General features: G+C 44.2%; 1 protein-coding gene across 9 annotated transcripts in view; it reads left to right on the forward strand.

The window, feature by feature from the left end:
* Positions 1–14,089, forward strand: part of casz1 (castor zinc finger 1) — a 197,447-nt gene that overhangs the window by 161,758 nt on the left and 21,600 nt on the right. For 6 of the 9 annotated variants that reach the window (XM_086109352.1, XM_086109362.1, XM_086109345.1 and 3 more), the window contains 4 exons: positions 4,999–5,095; positions 7,349–7,513; positions 10,068–10,240; positions 11,591–12,459. In XM_086109352.1, coding sequence (XP_085965478.1) covers positions 4,999–5,095; positions 7,349–7,513; positions 10,068–10,240; positions 11,591–12,459 — 1,304 coding nt within the window. The remainder of the gene's footprint in view (positions 1–4,998; positions 5,096–7,348; positions 7,514–10,067; positions 10,241–11,590; positions 12,460–14,089) is intronic. The other 3 variants (XM_086109331.1, XM_086109340.1, XM_086109377.1) reach the window with 1 other exon arrangement.

Here is a 14,089-nt window from a genome sequence, read left to right on the forward strand (position 1 = left end):
GGGGCGGCCATTTTGCCACTTGTGGTCGACTGAAAGGGACGACGGTCAACGGCTCACCTGTTTTCTGTGTTTGGTCATGTGACATTTGCAAGCCGAGCCCTTAGGCACCGTGATGTCATTTTCAGTCATAATGCCGTTTTAGACGAGTTGGGGACGCATAGAACATATCATTGTAAGCGGTGCAATGCTAACACAAACAGTGGAGCGTTTGCCCTTTATATTATCAGCGCCTGCATCACGGTCCCTCTCGACGAGCTTTGTCTTCGACGTACTGTAGTATACAAGAATGGAGTTCGACCGGAGAGAGAATGGCGATTGCACAAACTGCCTTTTTACAACACGTTTACAAAAGCGTGTTGTCGAGAATTTTAATAGAAGGAATAAAAAGAAGCGTACAGAATGTACAAAGTGTATCAAAGTGCAACAACACGTTGCTAATTTCCGCGTTAGCTGATTGTTACCAGCAAGTTTGTTTGCGGAGAGCATATGATTGCATTGTGCCACCTTTGGATTAGAAGGCAAATATTCCCCTGGCAATAAAACAATACCTCTACAGTCACACAGCAAGTTAACATGGATGTGTGTTGTAATTGAGGCCGCAGAAACACATACGAAATAAAGTCCAAGATGTTTGTTGTGCTACAGATCAAGATCAAAACGATTGTGATCGTTCTGTGTTCTGTCAATGACTGACACAGAAGATACGAATGTCAGGCTTTTTGTTCGGTCTGCTATTTATTGTATGAGTCAATTAGTTACTAATTTTTTTATTAAAAAAGAGCAAATCATGGATGGAGAGGTGTCTCTCGATAGCCTCAGAACAATGCCTGACCACCCACCACCATTTTTAGCGGATTCATTTCGAGCTGCAGCTCAAAGGTGATTATCACTTGTTTGTTTATGCCCTCGAAAAAAGAAAAAAAAAAAGAAAGAAAGAAAAGCAACATTTGAAAAGCCGAAGTGGCTTTGGCGTTAATGATTACTTCTCCAAGCCATAACATGAAGGGCACAAATCAAAGCCTTGGCACTGACACACACACGCAAGCACACACACGGACACGCACAAAACCTCTTCCTTGGACTGATTACATTTCACAAGAAGATTTAATTAAGGAATTTTTAATGAGGCTTCTGCTGGCACTGCCAAGAACTGTTTTGATATTTGCACTGCATAATGCATAAAATTTGTCTAAACATCTCGGCAGTTGATGCACGGGGAGGCTGCAGATAAGCTCAGATACAGTTTCAATTTCCGTGTCGGGTTGGGTTGGAGGGAAAGAGAAAGGAGAGATGGAAAAATGGGAAAGGAGAGCTCATAAAAGGGCAAATGTAGCACAGAGAGGGAGGTGGGAGCGGGGGAGGCGCCTCCTTGGAGCTCATGAGCACACGCAAGTGCTAAAACCGGTTTTGTGCATGTGTTTGCACCCAATTCTTGTTAAAAAAAATAAAATGAAAAAGTTATTGAATCGTCTCACCACAAAATGTTTGAGGCTTCCCCGGTTGACTTTAGTCGCAGTTTTCCCTCCCGCTTTCATGCAGCCACGAATTGCCTCGGCACTTTTGATCTGTGTCTCTCCATTGTAACTGGAGATGCGCTGCAATCTCTGCATCGTGGCGATATTAATATTTAATCTGCAGCTGAATAGCGGCGGCCCATTAGGCCCCTCGACGCGGCAAGTGGGAATTGTCCAGAGGCAAAGTGATACAGCTGGGCAATGAGCGGAGGGGTGGGCCGCCGTCTCAGGGGGGCTCTGTGTGTTCATAAGGATGTATGCGCGCAAACGAGGAGTGTATAGAAAGCACACAAATGTTTGAGACATGTGTTGGCTTTATTGCTTTTTAAACCCCCTCCTCGATTTACTTCTGCCATCTTCCAGGCGCAAATCCACTTTCACACGCATGCATCCAACTTAAAAAAAAAAGGGGGGGTGGGGAAAGAGTAGTGGATATGGCGTTCAATTAGCTTAATGAACTCTGCAAAGTGATCTGTAAATGCAGCTCTGGGATAATCTGAACAAGGAAAAAACAGAAAGCAAGATGGGGGGGAAATATTACTTAGTCCCCATCATTCCCCCCCAAACACATGCAAACACACACACACACACACACAAACGCACACTCCCTCCTCTCCTCTTGCACTAGCAGATGGAGTTCTTGGCAGCAGCGGTGCAATGTTTATTTGTGTGTTTTCACTGGTAATTGGAGGATTTTAACAGTCATCATCGTCTGGCTTATAATCAGTGCCATAAAGTTGCTGTACTGTAGCAGGCAGCAGCGGCCTTTCCCTATCCAGCACCGCACTACACAAGAGGATGATGAAGGGAAAGGTTTGTAGTTTAAAAAAAAAAAAAGAAAAAAAAGCAGCATGATGTTTCTATCTCTCATAATATAAGAGGTTTTCCTCCAAAATAATACGATAATGACATTGATTTGACAAAGATTTTCACAGCGTCGAGGCATAAAGCATCAGGGGGCTTCGGTGTGCGTAATAAGTGTGTCTTGCGGCTGCGTTGGCAATAAATGGAGATAATTTGGCTGGAATTGGTGTGACAGCCTGGTAAATTGTCGCAGCGGTGTACGGAGCGGGGCTGTGAGCGGCGCTACTTTGAAGGTGAGTTGAGCGTCATGCCTTTGAAAAGTCGCTCACCTGTTTTATTGCGCCTGCTTTCACTGTTGACAGGCTCTTTGATAGGCTTTATTGTCACACAGCTGTCCTAAATAGAAGACCCTTCCTGAGCCTCCTCAGGGGAGGTGGGATAGGGGAGGGGTTTGGGGTAGGGGGGGGGGGGTCAATCATGCAACAAAAATAACATTACAAATCATGTAAGGGGTCCAAGTGCAGAGGTCTTGGCCCGCGTTTCGTTAAAAGCACACCATTTAGGTTTAAAAATGCACGTTGGCTTTCCTCCTCGTGCAATGACATTCTGCTTTGAAGCAACTCACCAATAACTGTGTTGAATGAAGACTGATTTCTTCCTTTTTTACTATTTTATTTACCTTATTTTCTGTCAAATTATTACTGTATATGTTTTATGTTCAATAAACAAACCAAACCTTGCTGTTGGAATCAGGAAGCAAACATCGCGCATCTCACGGTCTGTTGGTCGAGCCTCAACTCAATGGCTCGGCGCAAGCTCCATCGCCACGACAAGTCGACTTGCATTTTGCATACGGTACACATTACATTTTATTTTCCACATAGTGGCTCGACAAACAATGTGATGCGTCACCTCTTCATTATTCATAACATCCTGACACATTTTAACTAAGAATAAGTCTTCTTTTGATCTATTTTTGTGGATTGTGGCTAGGCAAATTGCACATAAAATTAATCTGCCAGCAAACCCCACGTCACATGTGAGTATTTTCACTGTGGCCTTTGTTTTAAGACAAACCACAACTTTGAAAATGGGATACAATTGAATTTACTGTAATGCACAATCATCTCAGTAGAAAATAATCATTTTCAACTCTGTGGCCCCCCACACAATATAATTATTTTTGCTCTTTTCATGATTCTCATTATTTTTTATTTGCCTTATAATTTAGTGTCGAAATGCATCATTATTGAACTTTATTGGAGATACCCAAGCGGAGACAATTCCATTTCTCTTCAAGGATAGTGTTCAGTGTGTCATATATCACAATTCAATTTCAACCCCAAAATGGAAAATGGGGAATACTAAATTCTGTTTTCAGCCAGTTTATCCAAGTAGAGTTGCCATCCAAGTTCCTCTCTTTAATTTAGAGTTTCGTGCAATGTGGTTAAGAACATGGATAAATGTTTCGGAGGACTACAAGATGTGAATAGAAGGTATTTCCAAATCACCAAAGTATTGGTTTTGCAATGCTGGTGTTGCTGGTAGTACAGTTCCAACATAAACGGCCCTATTTACGTTCCGAGCGCAAGTCTAGCGCAAAGTGCAGTCGAACTGCGTGCAACTGGTTGAGTTTTCTTTCGTTTGGTATTTTGCAAGACTTGACGCCGGTAGAATGGGCCCGAATGGGGCATTTGCGCCACTGGGCCACCCCTGTGGGATGGTAATAGTCCATTTCCGGCCAAAGCGACCGGCATCCCTCATTTGCCTCAAAATCAGGGCGGTCGTAGGCACAGTTTGCACAAGGACGCCGTGATTGATATCACAGAATCAGAAATAGACTCGCTGGGGTCCCTGCATGACATTCGCAGGTAAACTGCAAGCTCTCCCCTTGCCGATGATGTCGTCAGCCCTGCATGTGACATGGGCAATTAGAGACTGCCTTGCACCCTCGATTGTGACTCTTGACATCTCCCTTTCCCTCACAATAGTGCTGGGTGTTGGGGGTTCTGTCAAAATATTTTTAATATGTTCACGATTGTCATGAAACACAGCACAGTGAATTGACTGCTACGGTGATTTGAGATTGCCCCATGCTGGTGTCATATTTGCAAATGAAATATCGTAATGTCCACCATATATATACACGGAGCCCCCAGATTTTCTGCCTGCACCTTGATCAAAATCGCTCCAGCGCTACAAGTTAGACTTGGTTTTTGCGAGTCCAAAATGTAGTGTAATTTTTGTAACTAAATTTGCAGATGCGCAGCATTCACAAACAAGCTGAACTAAAGACAATTGCCCCCGGCACGTAAATGACAATGCACCCGTTTTTATGCGGAACGCACACTGCAATCTGTTACCAAATTGTCAGATGAGTCAGGGGCGAGGCAACTCAGCGCGCTGGAACGTACAAACAGGCGCAACACGGCCCCAAACATGCAAGACTCGACTCGCACTGGCATTAAAATGAAGTTATGCACGTTTTTATTCCGAGCGCACGAGCACCCCAAAATTGGGGCCCAAATTGTGTATGCATACACCACAATATAATGAATGAGTTTTATTCAAAATTCCCACTGAATTCCTGGATTGTTGGTATAAGTCTTGAAAAAGACTCACCGCTCTTTTTCTCAGTTCCCAATTTTTTTTTTTCATGCCTGTCTTTTTTATATTTCAGGTTTTCCGGAAGTCAACATTGTGGCCATGTGCACTGTGCCTACCAGTACAGGGAGCACTACCACTGCATGGACCCTGAGTGTAACTACCAGGTGAGCGTGAGTAATTTATCACTTTTTGAACAGCACTCAATGACACGTTTACTGTCTGCTGAACACGGAAACAATGCTGCTCTCTCTCTCTCTCTCACCTGACAGAAATAACGGCGCAACATTTTCAGAGTTTCAAGAACTGAGCGTAACTCTCGAATCAAATTGCCGTTTCTATAAAAATGTTGTTGCGTCATGCGAAGAAAAGGGAGATGTGGCTCGACAAACAATGTGATGCGTCACCTCTTCATTATTCATAACATCCTGACACATTTTAACTAAGAATAAGTTTGTTAGCCTGTGGTTTTCCAAACACAACATTGTTTTCGTTTGCAAGCGTCCTCTGGCTATTGCTGTTCCGTGCTTTAAATATGTTATTTATTTAGCAATATTCATCATTGAGCAGTGTCGCACCTCTTTCTCCTCTTGGCCGCTGTTCGGAAAAGATTAGCTCTCTGTAAATATCGGTTAAGAGGTGGAAAGCGTGAAAGGCCCAAGTTTTCAGGTTCCGGCGTCACGGTTTGATGAGATGTACTCTGGGAGAAACACAAAGGAAAATCATTTCATGTCATCATTTAGAGTGTTAGTTCGGGTTATCACGGCAATTTCCATGCTTGGGCCCCGCGTTACTCCGCTGCTCCCGGGCAAATATTTTCTGCGTGGCACTGTGGGTGTCAATTCCCTGAAAAGGAAAGAAAAAAAAAAAGCACATGATGTGCAGTCCCTTTCGAAGTGATAACTCTTGAAATGTTACATGACACACGCTCCTGGAATATTATCCCACTGCCAGCCTCTGGCCGATTGGCTGAGTCTTGACATTCTCCTTTCATGGGCTTGTACATGAGGGACGGTGCGTGCATCTTGCCACACTAGTGGGAATCCTAAAATAAATTGTAGCAAGTGACTCCCAACCTTCATCACCACTCGACTGAAAATGAGATCTTTTTTCCCAGTCAGCTCTCTCCATGGCCTATTTTGGACGCCTTGATGGATCGAATGTACCGAGACTGCTTTTCCACTCATCTTCCGGTCCACATTGGACTGACGCTAAAACGTGCGAGCCCCCACCTGCCTCCTTCCCCCAGGAACATTGTCAAAGAGCTGAATAATAAGAATCCTAATGAAGTCTTTGCTTTTTCAGTCAAAAAAAAAAGGTGGAAATGGGCCAAGAGTGACTAAGAGGCGCTTTTTTTTAAATGCATTTTGTGCTCGAGTGGAACACACAACACAAAGCAATTAGTCTACTTTTGTAGAGCAATTAGTTGCTTTTCAAAACACTTCTTTCTGATGTTTTTCCCCTCAACTGGAGATGAATATGGATTGAAGACAGAAGTGTCTCATTGATTTGCACGTCTCCCGTTACAGTTTCTGTTACATCAGCTTAAGGCCAATTACAGCAGATTTGGTTGCGGCGGGTCTCTGAGGAGTCACTTTTCTGCTCTCTAACTGCTGCATGTGGGAGGGATTATTTATTTAGTCATTTTAGATGTGAGGTCTCTTAGCGCGTGCACTCATCGTAAACGACAGCAGAAGCAAGTGTTCATAAATTGAAATTCCACTTTCAGCAATTGAACGTGAAACCTTATCTCTGCAAATTGAAAGGGAAAGAAAAAATCCTTTTGGTGGCTGGGCTTGTTCATTTGTCTTTTTTTTTTTTAACTTTACAAGAAATATCCAATGTGTTTGTCTAAAATCAGAATCATCAGTTGAATCGTTTTTAATTAAGTGTTTTTTTAAGTCCTTGGTACGGCTTAATCTGTTCTGTATGGCACAAAATGCAGTTATTGCTAAGATAAGACCTCAGTAATAAGTTGTGAAAAGTACAGGTGAATGAGGCCCGACGGCCATTTAAAAAAGATAAATGAATCGAAGTTAAAAATGCATGATGTCCACATGAATCTAGTGATTGTGCATTTAATTGAGGGGACATTTTGAGTAACGGGAAACAAACTCAGCAGGCAAACGTAACATGCGGAAGCCCCTTCTGACCCAGGGTGAGCATATGGGTTGCCTGTATTTGGAGAGACACACGTAGAGGGAAAAAAAAACGTCTTTTGAGGTGCCCCCCCCCCCCCCCCCCGCCACCCACCCACCCAGGCCCCATCCCTCAAATGCCAAGTGGCCACTTCGTGCTGCAGCTGCTGTTTCCGCCGAGATAAAGTGACATGTTGCTGATTCTGTGCCTGGTGTAAATAAACACTAACCTGTTGCTTTACAAACCTCCCACACCCTATCCCCACCCCCCTCCTCGTTCCATTGCAGAGGTTTACCAGTAAGCAGGATGTGATCAGGCACTACAACATGCACAAGAAGAGGGATAATTCCCTGCAGCACGGTTTCATGCGTTTCAGCCCCCTGGATGACTGCAGCGTCTACTACCATGGCTGCCACCTCAATGGCAAAAGTACTCATTACCACTGCATGCAGGTACATCTCAACAACAAGTACACGCCTGCAAACACGATACACATGTTTGCACATCCTTGCAAAGTCTTGTTTGGCCTTGCCATCTGCAGTTAAACCAATATTACCCAAACGCAGTCCAAGAGTCAACTTGTATTTGTTGACCGTGTATTTTATTCTATTTATTTTTTATTTTTTGGGGGGCGGGATGACATCAGGAAAAAAAAGTTTATAAGATATTGTTTTTTTTCCATTGATGTTTTGTTACGTTTTAAAATGTGTTCATATCCTTGACAACCTTTTGCAGAATTATGAAGGCTCCTGGTAGATTTGCATGAGCGTTTGAATCAACTGTACGTTTACAACATGAGATATGCCTGTACAATGGTACCTCTACTTATGAAATTAATTGGTTCTGGAAGAAATTTCTCAACTAGAACATTTTGGAAGCAGAGACACGTTTTCCATTTAAATGCCCTAATCCGTTCCAACCCCCCCCCCCCCCCCCAAATTCAGACATAAATGTTTCCGAAAGCATAAAAATGCATCAAAATATGTAACAAATACATGTTACATTTAGATTATTGAACAATAAATGAGAGTTGTGCATAATGTAAAAAACAAAGAATCGAGTAACGACTAAAAATGAGGGTCATTTAACTTTTAACTGTGTCCTCATCGTTTGTAGCCCTCTTTAGTTCATGTTCTCTCTCAGAAGTGATTTTGGCCTGGCGTTTTGTAAAGAACCGATCCAAGGACGTTTGTTTTTGTCGGCTTTTAACAATCCCTCGAAAATGTCCAAGGCAAACAGCATAGTGAGCGATTGCCCGACTGGTGAACATTTTTTCGAGGAAAACTAACGTAACGCCTGAGGGGCAAATGACGAGGACGCTGCATAGACACAGATCTAGCTATCGACACACATAGACACATACGGTAGAGGTCCCTCTTAGCCAATGGGATGCCAGGATGATGCTAGGTAATAGCCAATGGCAGAGCAGCTATAAGTATGTTGCAGAAACTCGGAGATGCGATTAGCAGGCCATACTGTATTTTTACCTTTCTTATCTTGAAATTTGTTTCATAACAAGAGGCAATATTTTCCTGTTGAGGCATTTTGTAACTTCAAAATGTTGTATGAAGAGACGTTCGTAAGTAGAGGTACCACTGTAATTTGACATCATTTATGTCAAATCAAAATGATGAAAATTATTGTTATTATTATTCTTTTTTTTTTTTAATGGCAATCCATTTAATGCAAATGCACACTCAATATTTCCGAAGAGAGGATTGCTTTAGAACTTAACTAAATACAGTTTCAAGTTGGTATGTATAAATGTACAGCGTATATGAGTCCATCGCCTTACTTTCTTTCTTGCTCAAGACCGGCATCAAAGGAGGAGCTCAGTAGGATTTTGTACAAAAGACTTTATTTCGGGTCTTTTTTTTTTTTGGAGAAATCGTGTTGATGGAAATGAGGGACTTGACAGCTAAATATAGAGCTGGTGTTTGTCTCATGCAGCATGTAGATACCGTGACATTCTCGTTTCAACGTCATGTCCTGATGTCACTTTTGCGTTTTCTGCCGCAGAAGCTTTAAGACACCCACCGCACGCCGCCCAACATCAAAAGAGTTAAAATAGGGTAGCAAAGGTAAAACGTGTCATCTCGTTGAAAGCAATGAGTCGCTCACTTCAACAACAAAAGGAAACCCCCGCACTCTTTTCCATCCACATAGAAGCATCTGAAAGAATGTCTTTTCAAGCGAATAGCAAAAAGAAAAAAAAAAGATTCCAATTGGCGCACGTATACACACAAGGCAGTTGCTCCCCACCTCCTTGTTCCCTCGCTCCTTAATTGGCGTGGATGAAATTCACTCAGGTGTTTATGTAAATGTGCACATTCTTCATGTTTTAGTACCGGGCAGACGGTTCAAGATTATTCACCCGTCTGGATTTGTTTAATTTTTTGGAGTACATCTGCTTAATTTCACCGTGTCATTTTGCTTTTAGCATTCCCTGACGGTGGAGGATGTGCTTGAGATAGATTTTTTTTTTTTTTTTTTAACAATGTCATTGTTATTGACATTCCAGATTTTGTTTTAACAGTTCTGTCAAGCTACAGATGTATCTGCCTGATTTAGGGAGGAAAATACAAAGAGGCATTTTTTTTTCCATTGTTTGACCTGACATGGAGAAGTTTGCCATTTTGCATGGGCGACAAACACCAAGGATGATGTACTGTATGTTTGCTGTTTTTAATTCCAACATAATCGCCGGCCCTATTAGCCCCCAGGGTTCAACTTGAGACCATTCTGTTCCACTCTCTCCCTCTTGAAAGAGTGTTACAGTAAGTTTGTGGTGCCCTCAGCCCCCCAAATGTGACAGGAAAGTACTGTAGTTGTAGGCGTCACTCACTTCGTGAAAGCAGCACGGCTTTCAATGGCAAACCACAAATTAAGTGTCGAACAGGAGAACCATTTCTCGGCCGTTTTCTTAACCGCACCGAGAACTTCCTTTTTCTTGACTCCCCTCACAAACGGAAATCCTGCGGGTCGCTCTTTGTCTCTGCTCGGCAGGTGGGCTGCAGCAAGGTGTACACCAGCACCTCGGATGTCATGACGCACGAAAATTTCCACAAAAAGAACGCCCAGCTGATCAATGATGGCTTCCAGAGGTTCCGTGCCACTGAGGACTGCGGCACTGTCGGGTGCCAGTTTTATGGCCAGAAGACGACGCATTTCCATTGCAGGTGACGTTGAATCAAATCCACCTAGATTTTGGGTTTTTATTCTTCTTTATCTTTCTTGACACTAACATGACATAACCTCGCAGAAATAAGTTTGTGCTAAACTGTGTTGTGTGTGTGTGTTTGTGTGTTTGTGTGTGTGTGTGTGTGTGTGTGTGTGTGTGTGTGTGTGTGTGTGTGTGTGTGTGTGTGTGTGTGTGTGTGTGTGTGTGTGTGTGTGTGTGTGTGTGTGTGTGTGTGTGTGTGTTTTTAAATGCCTGTTATAAATACCTTATCCGTTTTTTGGTGCCACTTGAAAATAGATTAAATTCATCTTCTTTTGTTTTAGTTTTTGGCTCTGTCGTGTACATTTTCACCACCTACTGGACTGGAGTCAAACGTCATCTTGTGACTTTAACAGTTAAATTGATTTTTAAAGAAAACAAAAAAAAAAACAAATCTGTAAAACGAAGCTTCAAAAGTCCTGAAAATCTAATCGTCTCCACTCTCAAACGCTGTGGGCGTGTGAACACGTGTCAACTGTCAATCAAATACCCTGACTGCAACCTGAAAAAAACAAAATGGATCCTACGTCATCGAGCATCTTTCATATCACTACACATCCTTACAGTTGAGCCCTGAAAATATATCCACTTCAAACCTCCCTGGCTGGCCTATATCCCTGCAGATTGTTGTGGGTTTTATCCACGCTGCTACCACGAGGCAACCACGCTAGCCCTAATCTCTGGTCCACATGCTGGCTGTCAGGTTGGACTCCAAAAATAAAAACAATAAATGACCCCCCCACCCCACACCCTCCCTTCCCCACTCTTCGTGAAATGTGCTCACTTAGTGCCACACTTGCAGACTATCCAAAGGGAAGATGCATTTTCAGGGTGGACACATGCTAGCTAACCGCACGTCGCAATTGCGTTGGATAATCGGAGATTCGAATGGAAGCGCTCAAGTACTTATATCGCGGTACCATTTTAATACTCCCAAAACGAGTTCGACATACAGTATGTCTCGGACTTTTCACGTTTCCAGCAATTATTTTCAAACGTGTATAATAGTTAGAAACAAATCACGGATTTTGTTGAGTCTTTAAGCAATCACCCTGTCCTACGGTGTTTAACTTGCATGCAATGGTGTACGAGATGCAAGGAGAGTCGCTCTCTGGCAAATGATAAACAAACACATCTGCGGAGGCCCACGGTTTGCCCACAGCAAACTATCATGGAATGTCTCCCACTGCCAGGTGGCGGCGGCGTGTCAGTCAGCGGTCACTGAGTTGCCTCTTTGACCACCCCTCCATGATGGTTACTGAACGTAACAGAACGTTGAAGTCTCTCTTTACACCCCTTTTCCTGTCAGGCGCCCCGGCTGCACGTTCACCTTCAAGAACAAGTGTGATATCGAGAAGCACAAGAGCTACCACATCAAGGATGACGCCTATGCCAAAGATGGCTTCAAGAAGTACTACAAGTACGAGGAGTGCAAGTACGAGGGCTGCGTGTACAGCAAAGCGACCAACCACTTCCACTGCATCCGCTCGGGCTGCGGGTTCACCTTCACCTCCACCAGCCAGATGACCTCCCACAAGCGCAAACATGAGCGCCGGCACATCCGCTCCTCCGGCGTCATGGGCCTCTCTTCCACCTTCCTGGCCCCAAAAGACGAGCCGGAGGAATCGAGCAACGACGACCTGATGGACTTCTCGGCCATCAGCAGCAAGAACTCAAGTCTGAGTGCCTCGCCAACCACCCAGCAGTCCACCACTGTATCCCACCTCATGGCCACACCCACTACTGCTGTCTCCTCCTCCTCATCGGTGGGCCACGCCCTCAAGCCGACGCCCGCGCTGCCCAGTGTGGGCCAGCGTATGTCCAGCCTGCTGTCCCAGGCCTTGCCCAGCAACATGCCGGTGGCCCTCTCTCTGTCCAACAGCACCATGGCTGCTTCCAGCCCCTTCTACCCACTCATACCCAGGTTGCCTGTCCAGCCTCCTCCGCATGCTGCCGGCCTGTTATCCGCCGTCTCATCTGGTGGCCATTCCATGTCCACCGACTCGCTGACCCAAGGCTGCTCTACGGCGGGGGCGGACGGCACCATGGCGTCCACCCCGACCTCCTTCTCCACCTCCTCCATCATGGAGAAGATCTCAGCCAGCAAAGGTCTGATATCGCCCATGATGGCCAGGCTGGCTGCTGCTGCTCTGAAGCCTTCCAACGGACCAGATGCAGGTCAGTCACATCAACGACGGTTGGCTGCGCAATCACAAATCCCCAAAATTAGTGACCCCAAAATTGACTTGAACGCTGTAATAAGAGTCAGAGTCCATTTGTAGGCATCAAGGCACTCCTGTGTGTATCCCCTGCTGGATAATGATTGAATTCAAACGAAACCATCTCCACAGGAGTACTACGCTGGGGTCAGAAGCATTTCCTCTCAGGGTTCCCACGGGTCCTTAAAGTTCATAAAAATCCATAAAAATAGAAATTGTAAAATTATGTACTTAATTGTCCTTAATTTTCACGGAAAGCTTCTGAAATCAATAAAAATCCTTAAAAATGTATTTTTATTTAAAAATAAATTGAAGTTTTATATTTTTTATTTTTCTTAGTGTACTTTATTTGAAAATGAATTTAAGTATTTTTTATTTTCCTACCTGTAATACAGGTAGGAAAATGTAAATTTGACATACAATATGTCAAATAAAGGGTTAGCTGATTGCCCCTAAAAATAAAAATGTGCCCTACCTTTAGCAGCAATGATTTTAGCACCAGCTCAGTGATATGTGGCTTTCTGCTCAGCCTGCATATTGTTGATCTGCTCAGCCCGCACATTGCTGAATCCACGGCTAAATTGAGAAAAAGTCCTTAAAAATGGCTAAATTAGCCCTATAAAGTCCTAAAAAGGTCCATAAATAAAAAGCAAGTGGAAGAGTGGGAACCCTGCTTCTGCTCTGGGCTCGTTGTTGTTGTGTTGATGATGGTTAGTGAGATACCCATCGTGCATTTGGAGATAAATGCGTTGACAGAGCCGAGTAGACGCTGTAAAAAGTCTTTTGTGGCGCTTGGCGAAAGGCGTGTGGGCCAGCTCCCGGGGCCTACGTGGTGGTGGTTGAGGTGGTTCCTCATCAACAGGCCTCTTATCTGTGTCTGTCTGCGCCCGTTCACATAGCAAATGGAGGTGGAATCAAATTAAGCGGAGGGGGGAAAAAAAAACAAGAACAAAAAAACCCTCTTGTTTTTCTGTGAGCTCCATGCAAACTGAATTCTCGGGGAAAAAAAATACAACAAAAATCAACCAAGCAGAAATGACAGCTGAGAGATTTTCCTCCTTCCATTAATACAAGATCACAGACACACTTGCACGCATCAGCAAAGACACGCTTTTGGAAATTCCCACAAAAACATATCACCATCTATTTAGCATAAACAAAATCCACATACACTTTGAGAGGTAATTGCCGTGTTTGTGTCGATCATATTGTGCTCAACCAAGCCCACGAAAATGAAAATAAAAAGCAAGTTAAAGAGTTTAATTGATAAAGAACCGCACAGCGCGGGTTTTAAACGTGCTCGCAGTGGGACCTCCTGTGCTGAGCTACACCAGGTGGGGTGCATGATAGAGATTGGGGCTGCAAGGGAGAGCGCGTCCGGATGTTGAGACTGGGAAGGATTACAGTTCCTGGTGGTGCTCCCCGAGAGATTATTGTGGGGGGGGGGGGCTGAGCCGAGCCGAGCCCAGGCTGTCAGGCTGAGCTCCACCTCTGTGCTTCTAGCAGGTAGTCGCAATTGCTTAGAAGGGGCCCCTGCTGAGGGCGGAGCCTCCACAGATGGTGCCATCACCCCCCCCCCCCCCCGTGGC

This window comes from Hippocampus guttulatus, chromosome 1 (genome assembly GCF_054856545.1).
Source record: "Hippocampus guttulatus isolate MCC_2025c chromosome 1, RoL_Hgut_1.0, whole genome shotgun sequence".
Classification (NCBI taxonomy): Eukaryota; Metazoa; Chordata; class Actinopteri; order Syngnathiformes; family Syngnathidae; genus Hippocampus; species Hippocampus guttulatus.